The sequence below is a fragment of the Pelodiscus sinensis genome, chromosome 5 (assembly GCF_049634645.1).
Source record: "Pelodiscus sinensis isolate JC-2024 chromosome 5, ASM4963464v1, whole genome shotgun sequence".
NCBI classification, from domain to species: Eukaryota; Metazoa; Chordata; order Testudines; family Trionychidae; genus Pelodiscus; species Pelodiscus sinensis.
The window spans coordinates 87,865,948-87,886,173 of record NC_134715.1 but is presented as its reverse complement, the minus strand read 5'-3'; the positions used below and the strand labels follow the sequence as shown (position 1 = coordinate 87,886,173).

General features: G+C 45.1%; 1 protein-coding gene across 1 annotated transcript in view; it reads right to left on the bottom strand.

The window, feature by feature from the left end:
• The window catches only part of NFXL1 (nuclear transcription factor, X-box binding like 1), a 104,442-nt gene that overhangs the window by 38,131 nt on the left and 46,085 nt on the right, over positions 1-20,226 (bottom strand). The window contains exon 15 of the mRNA XM_075930466.1: positions 19,261-19,282. Coding sequence (XP_075786581.1) covers positions 19,261-19,282 — 22 coding nt within the window. The remainder of the gene's footprint in view (positions 1-19,260; positions 19,283-20,226) is intronic.

Genomic DNA, 20,226 nt, shown 5'->3' with positions numbered 1-20,226 from the left:
AAGACTATTTGTAAGATGTGTAAAAGGATGAAGTTAGAGAATGGTGAGGGGACACACATGAGATATAAAACTTGGTAGCTGTAAATATCTTTTGAAAAGGAGCTTTTGTGACTATCTTCTGTCAGAAGGTTTGTGTGATCCCTACATGAGTAAAAGTTTTGGTGGAACACATGGTTTGTATGTTTTTTAAATAAAATCATTTTAAAAAAAATAAAGTTTGTGAGAATCCATTTTGTATAAAGGGGCCCATTTACTGAAAAACCCTGAAAGATGTATGGTAGAAACTCGGGGGAAGAAAAACCCCTCCAAAATGTTTTGTTTTTTAAATAAAAGGAAAAAAATCACCTCCCTCCCACCCACCCCAGTTAGGATTTATTAGACATGAACTCAATGGTTTAACTACACCTCACTGAATAGCCAGGGGGCTCTAGTCAATGGTTAGGTTTAGGTGTGACCACTTACCCTTGTTGAGGTTAATGTTCAGTAATTAAATTTGATGGGTTGGATGGGTGGGCTCTGATGAATATCTAATTAAATAACACCTCAGGAGTTTGCAGATGCTATTGGACAGTTTAAATATAACCCCTGGGGTTGGTAGAGCACTATTGGACAGTTTAAAGGACACAGGCGCTGGTAGAAACGTTATTGGACAGTTTAAATATGACCCAGGAGCTGGTTAAATGCTATGGGCTACTTTTTCTAGCCATTAAAAGTTAAAAAAAATTAAGGGTCTAACCCAAAACTGAAATGTTTCAGTCTTTTACCCATACTTTAGAACAAGCATTTGCTCTAAAAGACAAACAAACATTTAAAAGCATTTTATTTAAACCTCAAGCCTTAAGCATGAAAGAAGCATGTTTAAAAAAACAAACCCCAAGACATTTATTGATATCTGCAAAGGGTCTCCACATGGAAATGGGTACAGCTACATTAAGGATTGGTGCTTTTACTGTTAATACTGTAAGAAAACCCTACAAAAAAAATGTATTTTAACTAAAAGAAAAAAAAGGTAGCCAAAAGCAACTAAGTTGTGGAGACAGCTTAATTCCTCCACCCCCAGATCACAAAAGGCAATGCTAGGGAGGGATGCCTAAAGTCTTTAAGGATCTATTATTTTAGAGTTGCAGTGATCAAATTAACCTGCTAGCTACTATGTTGGAAGTTGTTTGAAACAATGGGTTAGCAGGGTATAAAAAAAAAAAACCTAGGTATTTTGGAGACTGTCCTTTTCAACAGAAACTTTCTTGAATGGCTGCTGGACTGCAACAGGAGAAGGTATGTTCCCCTGTTTTTAACTTTGAAAATATATATTCTATAATGCCACTCTTTGGCCATGCTCTCTTAGTAAAATAATGTTTGCTACCTTTATTGCAGTGTGATCTGTTTAACATGGAACCAGTAATTTTAAGCTGCAGTTCACCACCAGGCCAAGGTAAAAACCATTTTTAACTGTAGTTGTGCTTAATACTGTTTTTTAAAAAACTGGGTTATACTAACTAACATTTGTGAGTATTTTTTAACCTTAAAGGCCCAAACACACATGGGGGGGAATAGAACAAGCATGTGCCGACAACACTTTACCCCATTGGTTTTTGTGTGTGTGTGTGTGTGTGTGTGTGTGTGTGTGTGCGCGTGTGTGTGTGTGTGTGTGAATGACTGAGTGACTGAGTGAGATGAGGTCTGTGCAAGACATAGGTGTGTTTTTAAAAAGTATTTGGTTGCAAATGGTTGGCTTGTTTCAAACTAACAGGTTTTTTACTGTGCAAAACGTGATGTGTTTTTAAAATGGGTTTGAGGCATTTGGGTGTAATCCTAACTAACCAAAAGCCCAAACACACATGTGCCTTTTAAATACATGTGATGCTACTGGGTTTGTGTGTGAGAGAGAGGGGGTCTGTGCAAGACATAGGTGTGGTTTTTAAACTATATGTTGGCAAACTGCTGGTATAGAGTGTTTGGTGGGTTGCTCTCTCTGTGCCAAATGTGTTTTCAAAATAAATGTTCAATTCTGAGTTGGGGGAGGAGGTGGTGGGGTTAGGCTAAAAGTATCTGGGATGGTTACAAAAATGTGGTGTGTTTTTACCTGGGGTTTTTTATTTTTTTAAAAAGCTGGCTGTAGGGATTAAGTTGTGGGTGATTCAGGGGCTTATGCTAGAGATAAGCGGTTTAAAAAAAAAAACAGTTTGTTGCATACCGCTGCTTTTAAAAAAATATTGTTGCAAATCGTTTTAAAACTGTTCTGGGGAGTTTTTGAAGGTGTGTGTGTGTGATGGAGTTTGTGACAGACACAGGTGTGTTTTTAAAATATATGTTGGCAAACTGCTGGTACAGAGTGTTTGGTGGGTTGCTTTTTCTGTGCAAAATGTGATGTGTTAAATGCATGTGGGTTTTGAAAATTATATGGCTGCAAACTTGGTTTGGTGTGTTTTATAAAGCTGCAGTTTAGTGCATGTGTGTGGAGGGAGGGGGAGGGGGCTGTGCAAGGCATACGTGTAGGGTTTTTTAAAAGTACTTGGTTCGTTTAAACTAACAAGGGGTTTTAAAAGCAGTTTTGGTTTTTATTCTGCAAAACGAGATGTATTTAAAAAAATTGTGGGTTTTTTGTTGTTTTTTGTTTGTTTAAGTGGTAGAAATAAACTCAAAACTGGTGTTTGTTGTACAGCCTGAAATGGATTATTTTGTTTTAAAGCTATAACTTTTTAAATAGAAAAACACCCTAATGATTTTAAAGTTTACAAGAGAGTTTCATGTGTTTTATAATAATGTTGTTTGCTCCATAGTACAGTCAAAACATGAGAGATCCTTAGACCAGAGGGAAAACAAGCTCAAAAGAAAAAGGAAAGAGACTGCTGAAAAGGAAAATTCACCAGCATCAGTGACTGATGGATCGATGAAGCCCAGTAAATATATTTTACTTATCAGTTTGGTTGTTCTATGAGGTTTTAAGTAAATACATAGGTGTGGGTGAGAGATGGTAAAGTTCAGGGTTTTTTTTTTTTTGTAAAATGTTTTTCCCCCCCACCTCATAGGCATGGACAACTTTTCTGACAATGCAGTAGTCAGAGCTACAAGGACATCTCCTCCAGAACCGCCAAAGAACCAGGAATCTGCTTTGAGACCCTGAACAACGCAAAACAGCACAAGAGTGCAGATGAAGCATCTGGGTGGTCCAAACCTCACATACATCAAGCCCAAGGACAAAACAAAAGACACCGGTAAAAAAACAACCATGCAATCACAACTCCCATTCCTCAGTGGCCACCACCACACCACGCCCTGAGGAAACTGTGAGCGAAAACAACGACATTCACAAACCCAGAGCATGTACTCTAGGGGTTCCGAATGTGCACAAACCCGGAGCACGCGCTCTAGGGGCTGCATATAAAAAACCAAGGACTGAAAACTCCTGCAATGCTAAGGTATTGCACCCACACAAACACAACTCCAGTTCCTCAGCGGCCACTGCCACACAACGCCCTGAGAAAACTGTGAGCGAAAACGCCCACATTCGCAAACCCAGAGCATGCACTCTAGGGGTTCTGATCGTGCGCAAAACCACACACATTCACAAACCCGGAGCATGCGCTCTAGGGGTTGTGAATAAAAAACCAAGGACTGACAAAACCATTCTCCCAAAACTATAAGCTCATCTCAGCTCCCCCATATTCTAGTATGGGGGAAGAGTTTGATGCTTCATTCAGAAAACTGGTGAACTCTGTATCCTCAGGGGACCTAAAAGAAAGGGGCCTGGGCAAAAGGGTCATCCCTCAGGGGTTCCCATCAGATAAGGTGTAAACAAAGGGGGACAGCATCTGGCGGATAAACAGGTGGCTCCAAAAATTTCCAGGCCAAGATCACTGCAAAATTTTTAAAAAAGGCTAAAGAAGTGATGAGGAAAAAATACCAAAAAGAGATGCCCCCTTCTGGAGGCTCACAAAATGGCTTATCTGACCTGCAAGGTGGTGATGAGTCTGTAGACGGGTCCCTGTCTAGTCCTGATGACTCTCACAGAGACCGCTCTAACTCTGAAATAGCATCTGAGGTAGAAGATGCCCCTGATGGTCCCGTAGAGAAACCCCCAAGTACCCCTGAAAATCCAGAGTTGTATACGGAGAGAGTGTGAAGTTGGCAACGTGAAGTACCTAGATTGGGGGGTCAGTGTATTGTGAGGAATTTCGTTTTGTCAATCTTGAGCAAATAAATTCAGCTGAACAGGTTACTGAAGCCATACGTAGGGGAATACAGTTAGTTCTAGATGACGTTAATGGTAGGATAGGCCCTGATGATTATGTTCAGTTACATTTAGAGAGCCATAATTTAACTAACCCTTTGTTTTCGGTCAGAAGAACTAGGGACGAGCTGTCTGCTGAGGATTTTTTAAACCAGACCTCAAAGCTGTTACAGAGTAATAGAGAGTTGCACCTCAATGGACCATTGCGCCTCGTTGTGACAGTTGTAAAAAACGGGTGGGGGCACTCGTAGAGTTTTAATTTCTATCCTTAGTAGTCAAATTATTCATAAAAAGAGACCATGTTTAGTAGACCTGGCTTACACCGGTACCAATCTGTGTTTTGTGGGCGGGTTCTTGGCCGTCATGTCCGATCGTAAACCTACGGACGCCGAATTGTTAGAGGGGGCGAGAAAGCTTCACGAGAAACTGGGGTGGTCAGATCAAAAAAAGGTTATGCTCAGCAACGTAGCAAAGTTTGAACAGCATTTAGGAGTTAACATACAGGTGGTGCTGTATACGGCGAAAGGCGGCTGGGGCTTTTTTAAAACGGAGGGCCCAGTGTACCCCAAGACTTATTTTATCCTGTTGCACGATGAGCATTACTATGGGGTTCTGGATGTGAAAAAGTTGTTCGGAGCAAAAAATTATTGTGAGTTTTGCCACACAGTGTACAGTCACGACCACTCTTGCAGGTATTGTTGCCGTCTTTGCTTGAGCGGAACGTGTTCAGACAGCATGGGCGTGCCATTGAGGTGTCCTAGCTGTAGACTATTTTGTCGATCCAAAGAGTGCTTAGTCAGACACACAGACTGCGCATCGAAAAAAAAGTTGAATGCCTGTTTAAAACTTTGTGTGATGAGTGTCAGTCTTACGTGGACAAGCGGCACTGCTGTAAAGGGCAGCGCTGTAAGCAGTGTAAGGGCTTGCTTGTTGGCAACATTGACAATCATTTCTGTTTTATGGACAGCCTTAGAAAGCCCGAAGCCTCAGAAAAGTATATTTTTTATGATTTTGAATGCACGCAGGAGACGGGGTTGCACACTCCCAATTACATTTTTGCTATGGCCCTAAAGCCAGAAAAATCCTGGGAATTAAAGGGTAGCGAGTGTCTTTCTATGTTGGTTAAGACCTTTATTGGCAAAGAGTTCCATGACTACACATTCTTAGCACACAATTCCAAAGGTTACGATATGTACTTTGTCGTGAGACAGCTACTGAAGGAAAAGATGTGCCTAGAACTGATCACTAAGGGTAGTAAACTAATGTGTGTGAAAGTTAAGGCCCTGGGCATTTGTTTTATAGACTCTTTAAACTTCTTGCCCATGAAGCTTAGCAAGCTACCGCAGGCGATGGGGTTTGAAGGGTGCAAAGGGTATTTTCCACATTTTTTTAACACTTTAGAAAACCAAAATTATGTGGGGCCTATGCCCGGTGTGGGACACTATGGTGTAGACAGTATGATGCCCAGGGAAAAAGCAGAGTTTTTCAACTGGTATCGGGACCACAGCTCGGAGACGTTTGACTTGCAGAAAGAGCTCGCGTATTACTGTCAACAGGATGTTAAAATTTTGAGACAGGCCTGTATTCTATATAGAAAAGAGATTATGAAAATGACAGAGATGGGGGATGTAGCAGAGAGAGGCCCTGGTAAATTCAAAGAGATAAACCTGTATATCGATCCTTTCCAATACATCACGCTGGCCTCCGTCTGCATGGCGATGTACAGGTTTATGTTTTTGGAGCCTAACACGGTAGCTCTTCTCCCTCCAGACAATTACCACCAGCAGAAAAAGAGATATTTGAACTCATCTATTCAGTGGCTGCTGTATACCTCTTACAAAGAAAATATACAAATACGGCATGCTTTACAGGGTGGGGAACTACAGGTAGGCCCCTACTTTTTAGACGGTTATGGCAATGTTGACGGGGTATGCACGGCCTTTGAGTTTAACGGGTGGTTTTTTCCATGGCTGTGTCACCTGTTATTGTGAAAAAGCACAAAACCCTATGACAAAAACCCAAAAGTTGTCCCTATTACAAGACGCAGCTTAAGACTGACTATCTAAAACGATTTGGTTTTGAAGTGAGGACTCTCTGGGAGCACGAGTGGGAGGTGATGAAAGAAACAGACAGGGAGCTTGAAGGCTTTTTAAACCGAGCCCAGTTACCCCAGCCTCTCAGGCCTAGGGATGCTCTTTTCGGGGGGAGGACAAACGCTATCCACCTATATTACAAGCCTAACCCCAGGGAAGAAATCCACTATTATGATTTTACCAGCCTGTACCCTTTCGTAAACAAAACCAAAGAATACCCTATTAGACACTCCGATATAGTTTGAGACAACTTTGGACCCCTTGCAAATTATTTTGGGATTGCAAAAGTTAAGGTGTACCCCCCGCGAGGCCTCTTTTTCCCATTGTTACCTGTCAGAGTGGGTGGCAAGCTTATGTTCCCGCTATGCCAAACGTGCGGAAACCGAGCAGCGGGAGACGTGCACCCATACTGATGAGAAGAGAGCTATCCTGGGGACATGGTGCACAGTGGAATTGAATGTGGCCATAGCAAAGGGGTATACAGTGGCTAAAATCTATGAAATCTAGCATTTCAATGACAAATCTGACAAACTCTTTTCAGAATATATAAAATTACACCTCCGTCAGAAACAAGAGGCTTCAGGGTATTCCAGCTGGTGCACAGATGAACAAAAACAAAATAAGTCCGTTAACGATTTTTACCAAACCTCCAGAAACAGCAAACACCTCAGACTCTGTGGTTCAGGAGGTGTTGGATAATGTGAATAAGCGTTATAAGAAAAACGCCTCAGTGTTGCTAAATAAGCTGGGCCAGGATAAAACTATTGCTTCCTGGAATGATAACGGTGCATTTGTGTACAAAGGCTCGGTGGTTAATGGTTCTAACATGCTTGACTTAGTCAGAGCCGTCACCCAGACGCGTTCTGTCCCTAGCAGACATGTACCTAAAGGGTAGGATGTGTGGGATCTAGGGGTTATAGTGGACCACAAGCTGAATATGAGTCAGCAGTGTGATGCTGTTGCAAAGAAAGCAAACATGATTCTGGGATACGTTAACAGGTGTGTTGTGAGCAAGACATGAGAGGTCATTCTTCCTCTCTACTCTGAACTGATTAGGCCTCAGTTGGAGTATTGTGTCCAGTTCTGGGCACCGCATTTCAAGAAGGATGTGGAGAAATTTAAGAGGGTCCATAGAAGAGCAATAAAGAATGATTAAAGGTCTAGAGAACATGACCTATGAAGGAAGGCTGATAGAATTGGGTTTGTTTAGTTTAGAAAAGAGAAGATTGAGAGGGCACATGATAGCAGTTTTCAGGTATCTGAAAGGATGTCATAAGAAGGAGGGAGAAAACTTGTTCATCTTGGCCTCTGAGGATAGAACAAGAAGCAATGGGCTTAAACTGCAGCAAGGGAGGCTTACTTAGGTTGGACATTAGGAAAAAGTTCCTAACTGTCAAGGTAGTCAAAAACTGGAATAAACTGCCCTGGGAGGTTATGGAATCTCCATCTCTGGAGATATTTAAGAGTAGGTTAGATAAATGTCTTTCAGGGATGGTCTAGATCAGTGGTCTCCAACCTTTTTACACTGAAGATCACTTTTTAAATCTCAGAACAGGCGAAGATCTACCGCCCCGCCCCTTCCTTGAAGCCCCGCCCCTTTCTATTCTCCTCCTGTCCATCACTTGCTTACACTCAGATAAACACTTTATTTTTAAATTATGCAATATATAAAATTAAAATCACGTGTTTATAGTTATGAAATAAATGGTCTGTTTTTTATTCATGCTATTTAAATCTAAAATGAAGCATTTATAATTATACATTTTGTGGGGACAGAGTTCTGCAGCTGGGGGCAGGGGAGAGGGAACAGGGTGCTGGGAGGGAGAGATCAGGGTGCTGGGAGGGGAGAGGACAGGGTTCTTTTGCAGCAGGGGACAGAGTGCCAGTGGGGACAGAGTTTGGGGAGCGGGGACAGGGTGCCAGTGGCAGCAGAGTCACCTGCATCTGCCTCCTCCCAGGATTCTCTCTCCCTCCCTCGTCCCCCCCACCCCGGGAAGCCAGCACATGCTTCCTCCGGGTCCACCGTGGTGCAGGGAAACCCTGAGTGTGCCTGCCCCAGGGCTAACCCCTGCCTCCCGTGGTGGGGGCTAACCCCCGCCTCCCGTGGCGGGGCCAAACCCCCTCGGGGCAACCCCCCCCATTCCGCAGCGGGGCCAAACCCCCATTCCGCGGCACAGCATGGCCCCTCCTCTCCCGCAGCGGAGCCAACCCCCACGGGCACCTGCCCTGGGACCAAACCCCCCTCCCGCAGCGCAGCACGGCCAGCCCCCGCGGGCGCCTGCCCCAGGGTCAAACCCCCCCTCCCACAGCCCGGCCAACTCCCTCCCCTCCTGCAACGTGGCCAAATCCCGGGGCCTACTCCTGCTCCCGTGGCGGGAAGCCTCCACATTCCTACTCTAGGACCAACGCTAACGCCCCCTCCCCCAGCATGCAACAGAGCTGTGGGAGGGGGAGCAGCCCGCACACTTCCGAAACCCCTGGAAGTGACCCAGGCTTCAGAGAGGACTTCCGTCCACCCCGCAGAAAGCTGGCACTACACTAGAGGTAGGTAGTAGGGCTTCTCGGGGGTGGGGGGAAAATGGAAGGCGGGGTTGCCCGAACGCCTCGCGATCGACTGGTAAGTAATTAGGATGCAATGTCAGAGGGTAGGGGAGTTTGGAGAATCCCTTGTGCATGGGAAAGAGGCAGAAACTCAGCACTCTCAAGCCTCCTGGGAAGGGGGAGGTAAGGGGCTGACTGCATGGAGTTGGTGGGTGGGTGCTATTATTGGGGTGAGGTGTAGGCAGGAAGGTAGTTTGTTTGTGCTGTGAGGTGGGGAAAGAGTCGATAATTTATTTGTGCTTTAGCTGGGAGTTACAATAGGACAGACTGCTGATGCCTGGTGCTTTGAGAAGCAGGATTTTATCCCAGCCCCCATCTGGTCTGGGGGGAGCAGATTGTGCTGGGATAGGTGTGAGAAAGATTATTGATTTTAAAAAGTATTAATGGCACAAAGATCCGTAAATATAAGTGAATAAGTTAAATGTCGGCACTCACTTCTGAAAGTTTGCTGACCCCTGGATTATAGAATAAGACAGAATATCTTATTGCTTCATATAAATCCATGGTATGCCCACATCTTGAATACTGCATGCAGATGTGATTACTTCATCTCAAAAAAAGATATCTTGGCATTGGAAAAAGTTCAGAAAAGGGCAAAAAAATTATTAGGGGTGTGGAACAGCTGTCATATGAGAAGAGATTAACAGAACTTACACTTTTCATCTTAGAAAAGAGGAGACTAAAGGGGGGGGGGAAATATGATAGAGGTCTATAACATCACGAGCTGTGTGGAGAAAATGAATAAGGAGAAGTTCCTTAATTGTTCCCATAACACAAGAACTAGGGGTTACCAAATGAAATTAATAGGTAGCAGATTTAAAAACAAAGAAAAGGAAGTACTTCACACAATGCAGAACTTTAAAAGGGCTCAAAAAAAGAACTAGATAAATTCATGGAGGGTAAGTCCAACAACTGCTATTAGCCAGGATGGGTAAGAATAGTGCCCCTAGCCTCGGTCTGTCAGAAGATGGACACGGGTAACATGGCAGGGATCACTTATTACCTGTTCCATTCATTCCCTCTGGGGAACCTGGCATTGACCTCTGTCGGAAAACACGACACTGGGATAGATAGATCTTTGGTCTGACCCAGTATGACCATTCTTATGTTTGATAGCTTTAACATCTAGTTCTTAAAAACTGTTCCCCTCTCATTTCGTACCTACTTATCTTCTTAAGGCACTCTGTGATACGAATACCCACTTAGGATCTAAAATGCTTGTTTCATTTCAAAATGTTGGGGTTTTTCACAGTACAGCAAGTATTATAATGAATTTGTAATTGGTTTCTCTTATGACTAGTACTATTAAATTAAACTGAGCTCCTTTTTCTGGATCTCTGTCAACATAGCAACAGAATATTGCAGCTATACTAACAATCGCAGAGGGGTAACCGTGTTAGTCTATAAAATTAAAAACATGTAGTCCTGTGGCACCTCAGAAACTAATAAATATATAGAACCCACTTCAGAGCTCATGATCCTATATATCTGTTAGTCTCTAAAGTTCCACAGGACTTCTTGTTTTTATATATTTTAAAAATGTATTTAAGATCTTAAGAGTAATCCATAAAAAGGTGTCAAGTATCAGAGGGGTAGCCGTGTTTGTCTGAATCTGCAAAAGCAACGAGGAGTCCTGTGGCACCTTATAGACTAATTGAAGTGTAGGAGCATAAGCTTTCGTGGGCAAAGACCCACTTCGTCAGATGCATGTAGTGGAAATTTCCAGAGGCAGGAATAAATATGCAGGCCAGGATCAGGCTGGAGATGACCAGGTGGATCCAATCAAGGAGGATGAGGCCCACTACACTTCACCAGCAACTACACACCGCACCATAATAACTCGAACTCAGGAACCAATCCTTGCAACAAACCTCGGTGCCAACTCTGCCCACATATATACACCAGCAACACCATCACAGGACCTAACCAGATCAGCCATACTGTCACTGGTACATTCTCCTGCACATCCACCAACGTAATATATGCCATCATGTGCCAACAATGCCCCACTGCTATATACATCGGCCAAACAGGACAGTCCCTACGTAAAAGAATCAATGGACACAAATCTGATATTAGGAATGGCAACATACAAAAACCTGTAGGGGAACACTTCAATCTTCCTGGACACACAATTGCAGATCTAAAAGTAGCCATCCTGCAGCAAAAAAACTTCAGGACCAGACTTCAAAGAGAAACTGCTGAGCTACAGTTCATCTTTAAGTTTGACACAATCAACTCTGGATTAAACAAAGACTGTGAATGGCTTGCTAACTACAAAAGCAGCTTCTGCTCTCTTGGAATTCACACCTCCAGATCAGCTGCTAGAAGTGGGCCTCATCCTCCTTGATTGGATCCACCTGGTCATCTCCAGCCTGATCCTGGCCTGCATATTTATTCCTGCCTCTGGAAATTTCCACTACATGCATCTGACGAAGTGGGTCTTTGCCCACGAAAGCTTATGCTCCTACACTTCAGTTAGTCTATAAGGTGCCACAGGACTCCTCATCGCTTTTGCATAAAAAGGTGTAATATATGTAATGTACACCATAAAAATAGATTTTCCAGATGTGGGTTTCTGTCCTTCTCTTACTACCAAGCATCTAGAAATTTAACGTACTGTTCATTTGATTCATGATACTGTAAAACTCAAGCAAAAAGAAAAACAAATCTGACAAAACAAGCAAGTTGACAGAACAAAGGATCTTGAGCACAGAATGCCACTCTCACAGGAGTAAAATGATTTGGCGCATTCACCATGTTAATCTAGACACATTTTCTGTCCATTTTTTCTATCGTACCCAATCTGTAATATTTAAGTACTTTATAAAGCTATTTGTGGTTATCTTTAAGAAATAATTCCATAGAATTATTTTGTTTTAATGAAAAATAAACTGAAATTAACTCTTCCAGAGTGAAGGTGCTCTCTCTCTCTCTCTCTCAATATAGAGTCCTAGACATAAATTCGGTTTTCCTTCCATATAGATATATAGAGGAAGATGATTAAATGACATAACTGGCATTGGGTCTTTATTCTGACTCAAATTTTGTTCATGTATCAATGCATGAAGCTTCAATAATGCATCAAATCCTGACCATGATGAGGAATTGTTTAGGATTGAAATAAACTGTACTTATGATAAACCTACAAGTTTTGGCATTGAGAGTATTCCATACACAAAGATGAAAGGCACTATCTTTTGAAAAAGAGGTGCACATACATTCTTCACATCACATTTTTCTTTTGAGGGGCATTCTGCTTGAACGGTAATCTTCTGAAAAAGCCACCCTTATTTCAAATAGGTATTCAATGGGTTACCTAAGACACCATGTATTCTGTAATAACAAGTGCATTTGTTCTTATTTCATTGGCACAAGTGAACTATTATCTGTAGAAGAGTGTGGATAAAAATCCAACATATTTCTAGTCTACCAGGCTAATCTACATGATTTATTAGATTATGTTTAGTTACCATATATACGTTTATGGAAGATTCATCTTATGTATTTTTCTGTATAGGTTTTTTTAACAGTCTATACACCAGGCTTTAGAAGTCAAAGGGTTGTAAGTACATGCAGCTTTCAAATATGTGAGGGTCTATTTATGTCACTTTTGCATTTGATGACAGTACAATTTATATGACTTACTATGATATATGTCTCAAAGTCCACAAATATTTCTACTGTGGGTGGGCCAAATGGAGGGAAGATGACATTGTTCTGATTGGGACTGTGCCATAAGGAGTGACATATACTGAACACATTACACAGCACTGAGATATAAAAGAGACACAGGAATTTTCAAGTCAAATGAATGGAAATGTTCTAGCTGTGAAGGAAGAAAAATAAAATGCAGCAGATGTGATTTAATTAGCAATTTTATGAACATAACTCACATGGAAAATTCTCTGCATTCGGTCAGATAGCACAGGCATCATTCTTCAATTATTCCCACTTCCCATCTATTTGGGAGGGCTGCTATCAGCCCTCACCCCTACCGGTCTGCTCTCTACCCATTGCTGATACTCTATTCACCTTCCACTCATAGTGGAGGCAATAGGAAAATGGGGGCTGTTGCCTGATGGCACCAGAAATTAGGAGAAACAACCCCCATTTCCTATTAATGGATGCTTTCCTGAAAGTCCACACTCCATTTTCAGTTTTATGAAGAACTGGATTCCCTATATGCACTGGACTCTTGTAACCTCTACGCTGAAACAACTTGACCTAATCTTATTGACCATTGTGTGTACTGGGTTAGGTAATGTCTCATCTGAGCCAGCCTCTTCCAGTTGACCTTGGCTTTAGGATCTACCCTTGTTTCAATAACCCAAAGACAATGAGAGAACCTTTACAGAGCTACTACCCCTTTTCTTCCTCCTGGGAGGACAAAACCCCACTACACTCAGATTGCAGTAAGTGCATACTCATTGTAGACTGAGAAAAAGCTTGAAGTAAAATAGTAAAATGGCAGGATCACTCATAGCAGAGTCTATCATGTTGTCCATTCTTCCCACTCTGCATCTAAATATAACCCACACCAAGGCACAATTTACTGTCCCATATGTAATGCAAAGTCTCCCCCCTTCTGAAGAATATTGTAGTGATAGTAGCTACTTGAACAAGAAAATTTTACACGAAGAGAGGAAAAATGGTCACTTTCTAAGAACAAGAGTTATGAAGTGATGTGTTACTCATGTCCATTCCACTTAGGTGTGCACATGCCACGTGCAAGGTTTGCCAGAGAGTTTTCCCTTAGCAGTACCCGTTGGGCCAGCCAGGGAGACTCCTGGAGTGGAGCCGCTATATCGGTGCATACATATCCCTGCTGGCCTGCCACCCCCTCAGTTCCTTCTTGCCGGAATGCTCCGACACAGGGTAGATGGGTGGGATGGACATGAGCAACACATCTTGAAGAACAACAGTTACAAATTAAGTAACTGTTTTTTCTTCAAGTGCTTGCTCATGTCCATTCCACTTAGGTGACTCCAAAGCTAACAGTGATCTGCAAAAGTGTGCACTGAGGACCAGGTAGCAGCCCTGCAGATCTCAATGACGGGCACTGGGCTGTAAAGGCCATGGAAGAGGCTTGCACCCTCATGGAGTGTGTTCTAATGAGAGGAGCCAGAACCCGTGACAGCTGGTAGCACTCTCTGATTCAGTCTAAAATCCAGAATGAGATCTGCTGAGCCGACACTGGCTGACCCTTTCTCCTTATGCTACAAACAACTGGGGAGACTTACAGAAGGACTTGGAGCTCTCCAAATAAAAAGCTAATGCACAACTACATGAAGTGTGTGCAATGCCTGTTCTGCCCCCAAGCAACAGGGTTTGGGGTAAAAACACAGGGAGAAATATATCCTGATGAACATGGAAATATGATCCCACCTTAGGCAGAAACACTGGGTGGGGATGCAGCCTGACCTTATCTTTAAAGAGGACTGTATATGGGGGATCTACAAGTAGGGCCCTGAGTTCTGACATTCACCTGGGTGAGGGGTAATAGCCACTAGGGGTATGTCTAGACTACATGCCTCTGTTGGCAGAGGAAATAGGCTACCCAACAGTCATAGAAGCGGGGATTTAAATATCCCCGGCTTCATTAAAATAAAAGTGGCTGCCGCACTGTGCTGGCTCAGCTGATTGTCGGCACAGCACGCGAGTCAAGACGCAGATCAGTTGACAGGGGAAGCCTTTGTCGACCGCTCCCTTATGCCTCGTGAAACAAGATTTACAGGAGCGGTCGACAAAGGCTTCCCCTGTCGGCCGATCCGCATCTGACTGACGCACTGTGCCGACAATCAGCTGAGCCGGTACAGTGCAGCGGCCATTTTTATTGTAATGAAGCCAGGGATATTTAAATCCCCACTTCATTGACTATGTCAGGTAGGCTATTTTATATGCCTCTGCTGAGACGCATGTAGTCTAGACATACCCTTGGAAAAACACCTTCCAGGAGAGGTGTAAAAGGGAGCACATGGTTAATGGTTCAAAGGGGCAAACCATGAGCCTCAAGAGCATCAAATTTAGATCCCAAGGGGGCACCAGTTCCCACACCTGGGGGTAAACCCTGTCCAGGCCCCTGAGGAATCAATGCACCATGAGGTCTGAAAAACTGTCCCGTCCCCACGAGCCAGAGTGGAAAGCCGAGATGGCTGCTAGATGGACTTGCACAGAGGAGGGAGCCAGGCCCTGGAGCCTGAGCCCCAGGAGATAGTCCAAGATATCTGGGACCGGGGCCTCCATCGGAGGAACCCCCTTATCAGCCAACCATATCACAAACCATTTCCACTTTGCCAGATAGGAAGACCAAGTGGAGGGCTTCCGGTTCCCCAGAAGGACTGCCTGAACCTCCCCGGATCGTGGCCTCAGAGGCCATTAACCATAGAGCTTCCACACCATAACGTGAAGGAAGCAGAGGTTCAAGTGCTTGAGCCTGCCGAACTCCTGTGAGATCAGGTCAGGACACAAGGGAGAGGCAGAGGCTGCTCCAGTGAGAGGGCGAGGAGATCCAGAAACCAATGCTGCTAAGGCCAGACAGAGACTATCAAGATTACTGAAGCCTAGAACTCCCTGACCCCGAGGATTACTTTGGGAATCAGCAGGAAGGGAGGGAAAGCATACAGCAGACCCAGAGGTCAAGGGATCATCAGTACATCCCCCAGACAACCCGGGCTATGCCCAAACAGAGAGCAAAACCAGGGACACTTCCTGTTGACACGGGTAATGAACAAGTCCAGGTGGGGAAGCCCCCACCTGCAGAAGATAGAGCGAGCTACATCTGCCCTCAGACCATTCATGCCCCTGAAAGGACCTGCTGCGGCGGTCCACCAGTTTGTTCTGAACCCTGGGCAGATAGGTGACCACCGGGTGAATCTTGTGAGCCACCCAAAATTCCCAGAGGAGGAGAGCCTCCCTGCACAGGGGATAGGAACAAGCACTACCCTGTTCATATAAAACATCGCAGCTGTGTTGTCGGTCAAAACTGAAATGCACCTGTTTCAGAGCTGCGGTAGGAACACGCTGCAAGCTATGTGGATAGCTCTCAGCTCCCTGACATTGATGTGGAGGGAGAGATCCGTGGGACCCCACATACCTTGCGTCTGAATCTTCCCAAGGTGGGCTCCCCAGCCCATATCGGAGGCGTCCATCTCCAGCTGGATGGATGGGGAAGGGTGATGAACAGCATCCCTTCACGTGCCACTTCCTTGCAGACGGCCAAAGAAGGAGGGGGAGTAAGTGTGAGTGAAGACTAGATGACCTGGCGGCAAAGGAGCAATCTATAACCATCGATGCATACCCCAACTCATAAGGTGACTGGATATTGGCAGACTGACGAGCCGTGAAGCAAGCGGGCACCCCCGAAAGATGATTGATTATGGGATAAGCCTTGGAAAATGTTTTGGGAACACGGACATCAAAAAGATAACGTTCCAGTCACAAGCTGACAGAGTGGAATACATTGATTTCAACAAAGGATTATAAAAGCAGAGTGCTTTGATATGGAACTTTGGGTTTGGTCTTGCCAACAAATCCAGAGGAGCATCGGATCGATCGACTGACAAAGGCCCTGCTCCCCCCTGTGTTCTAAATTGATACAGACTCTAGACTGGTAACTATGACATCGTCTGGCAAGACTATGTGTATGTTGTTAGTGTGTATGAGTGACTGAAAAGCATATGCAACTGTTGTATTCTCAATCAATGCGGTACTGCCTTTTCCCCCATAAAAGATCTCGTGTGCTTCGTTTAAAGAGACAGAGTTGCCCTAGAGTCCTTTAGTCTATGAAGGCTGGTGTCAGTTCATTCGGAGAACAAACCGCCACCCTCCAAGGGCAGGTCCTGGATTGTGTGCTGGACTTCTGGAGGAATGCCAGACACCTGCAACCATGCGCTCCTACGCAGGCCCAGGCCCATGGCGGGTGGAAGAACAGGTGCCCATAGCCCACTTCAGGGACAAAGTAACGGTGCTCTGCCCTCTTGTCCACGGGCGGGATAGATGTTGGCATCTGCCAGAGGGTCTTTGTAATCTTACCCACTGTCTTAGAGGCAGGGCCACCCAGGACGGCACCTCAGCACTGAGAATGTCAACCGTAGAGTCTGAGTCCTCAGAGGTCTGTTTGAGCTGGACCCCAGGGCTCTGGGCCAATTTCTGAAGGAGTTCTTGATGGGCCCGCGAGTCCATGGCCGGAGTTGACGCTGAGGCTAACCCTAGGGCCTCATCCAGGAAGGACAAGTATTCCCGCACTGTCAAGTCTTCCCTGTCATGAGGCCACTTGGACGCTTGAGATGGGGCCCACTGCTCCATCAGCCCCTGACCTCCGACTCCCCACACTCTCCCCCGTACCATGAAGGGCTGCGGTGCCGGAGCACTCATCAGCGGAGTGACCGAAGGTAAGGCTCTAATCCCCAAATGCGCAGATCCTGCCATAGAGAGGATGCTCCTCTGGGCCTGATGGTACGCCCAGGGGGTCCAGAACGGCTGCTGCTTTGGCTGTTGCCGCTGTGAGGCCAAGTTTGTGCTAGTGCTCGCTACACCATGATTGGGAATGGCGCCGAGACTTGGAGCAGCGCCGAAATGAAGAGTGGTGCTGGAATGGGGATTGGCACAGAGATTTTCACCAGTGCCAGGAGGAGGAGCAGTGCCAAGAGTGAGAACGAGAATGATACCGGGACGCCCTTGATGGTACAGACTCCACATCAGACTCCGACAAGTAATCAGAATCTGACCACGGCAGTGCAGAGGTCAGGCCTGGGGACTGAAGCCTCTCCGCATGCGGGGCCATGGAGGCAGGCTTGCCCCAGTGCCATACCGGCAGAGGAGGCATGAGTCACTCCGGTGCCACCAACTGGGCCACCGAAATGAGCGTGCTTGATGCCAAGCTGTCTCTGGACTCCTGAGTGCGCAAAGCTGTTGCTGCCACAGGACATGCCGGCATTAGCATCAAGGCTGGGGAACACCATGCCTCATGGCGTGCTGGTATGGGTGGTGGTACGGGCCTACCTGGCTCCGGTGCTGTTGACGAGGCCAGAGACCAGTTCCGACACTTTGGGTGAGGCGAGGGCAAGTCAGCCATCAACTCAATCAGCTTCCACGCCGCCTCAAATGTATCCAGAGTGGAAGGCCATTTGGACCTGAGACAACTTCTACCCTGCACCACAGCTCCTGGTCACGCTCGACTGGCCACTCTCCAGCCCAGGAGTCGTTGACCTTGCAGCCGGTGTGGGCACATCAGGGTGCCCCAACTGGGGCGCACCTTGGGCACACAGTAGGGCGGTGACCTGCCCCTCTCCACTCTTCTTGCTCTGCACTGGTGACTGAGCGACGTTGCGCCATGGGGTGCCTCAACACTGAGGAGGCCCCTAATGAACCAGGAGTCTCCTGCACCGAGGGCAATGCACTGTGGGATTGTGGTACTGAGTCCAATGACAGTGCCAGGAAAAGCACCGACTCCATAAGGAGTATCTTCAAGTGCAAGTTCCTCTCGTGTAGAGTTCTGGGCTTGAAACTACAACAGATTCTACAGTTAGCCGGGACACGGGTCTTGCCCAAGCACTAATCGTGTGGGTCACCACAAGGCACAAGCTTGGAACAGCCAGTGCAGGGCTTAAAACCGTAGCACCCTGGCATGCCCTGTGGGCTGGACAAGGGGACGCAACAGGCGAGTCCCAACCCAAACTACATAACTATCTAACAGGGAAGGTAACTTGGGTAAGAAAACAAAGGGGTTCAACAAGGTGCTAACTACTGAGAATGCAATAGATACTGCTGAGATCACGCTTGGCAAGTGAGAAGGGAGCTCCAACAACTGTCACGGGAGGTAAGAAGGAGCTAAGTGGGTGGAGGGCCAGCAGGGATATATATGCACCAATGTAGTGGTGCCACTACAGGGGGCTCCCCGGCTGGCCTGATGGGTACCGCTAAGGGAAAACTCTCTGGCAAAACACACACACGGTGTGTGCACACCTAAGTGGAATGGACATAAGCCAGAACTCAAAGAAGAAACAGTGCTTACATGTAACCCATTGAAAAAGGAGTGAAATATTTAAAGAAAGAGACAGCATTCATTAAACACACTCACTAGTCCTAGTCCAAGAGCATTTTACCTAAATAAGCTGTATAAAAGGTAGTCTAAAAAGCCAAGAGCTTAGAATTTTAGATTGCTTGATCAAAGTTTAGTTACACATTTTCTAATACCGTGCAATAATATTGTCCTAATGAGCATGCCAGCACTCATATAAAAACACATCATAGATTTTAAGGCAGATTAGTTCTTACAAAAACTAATCAAAACAAAGCATATTTCACTCAAATGGTCATTTATCTGTGACTTACCTCATGCTGCCCAAGGCATTCCCTGCAGAAAAGAAAAAAAAAAGAATTGCAAACAGCTGCATTCCTTAGAACAATAAGGCATCTGAAGCAATGGGAAAGAATCTGTTATAAGCCATAGAGTGCCAAATTCAGGCTGCCAGTTCCACAAATACACATAACTTTTCTACTTCGTTCCATCTTCTCTAGGGCCATGCCTACACTAGTGAGCTTACAACACAGCTGTACCAATGCAGCTGTGCTGCTGTACAGCCCGTGTAGCCACTCTCTGCCAATGGCAGAGAGCTCAGAACTCACCAGTTGATATAATTAAACCACCACCACTGTGCAATGGTAACTGTTCACATCGGTGCTTCTCTCAGTGCAACTTCTCACTCACAGAAGTGTTTTATTCACATTCCCAAGAGTCATAAATTATACAAGCAAAAGTGCTAATATAGACATAGGCTGAGAGTTCACACAAATTTAAGGGCATTCCTAAATATGGCCTCAAGCACATTTTAACAAAGGTGCTCACTGGTCTACTTGCTTTAATTCTCCCCTACCACCACATCCTTTCAGCAAGAATTTCATGGAGAGAGGCTCTACCTGGCACCACATCAAGATCAAAGGAGGAGTTCAACATTCATACTATTTCTGTAGCACAATTATTTCAGTGAACTGTTCGATTTTCTTATCCATACGTTAAGAATGGAAAATTAGAGATTATTTGGATTCTACTTTCTGATGTTTTCATAGACAGAATCCCAGAATCAATTATTCCAACTGCAGAGCCTGCAAGGCTGTATTAAAAAAAAGTGTGTTATCTTTATTGCTGACATTTCTCTGGTTTATTGTTTCAACTGCTACATCTAGACTGCAGGCTTCTTTTGGAGTGATCTTCCAGAAAAACTTTTCGAAAGAGAGCCTCCACACACAAAAGCGCATCGAAAAAGTGATCTGCTTTTTCGAAAGATAGCGTCCAATCAA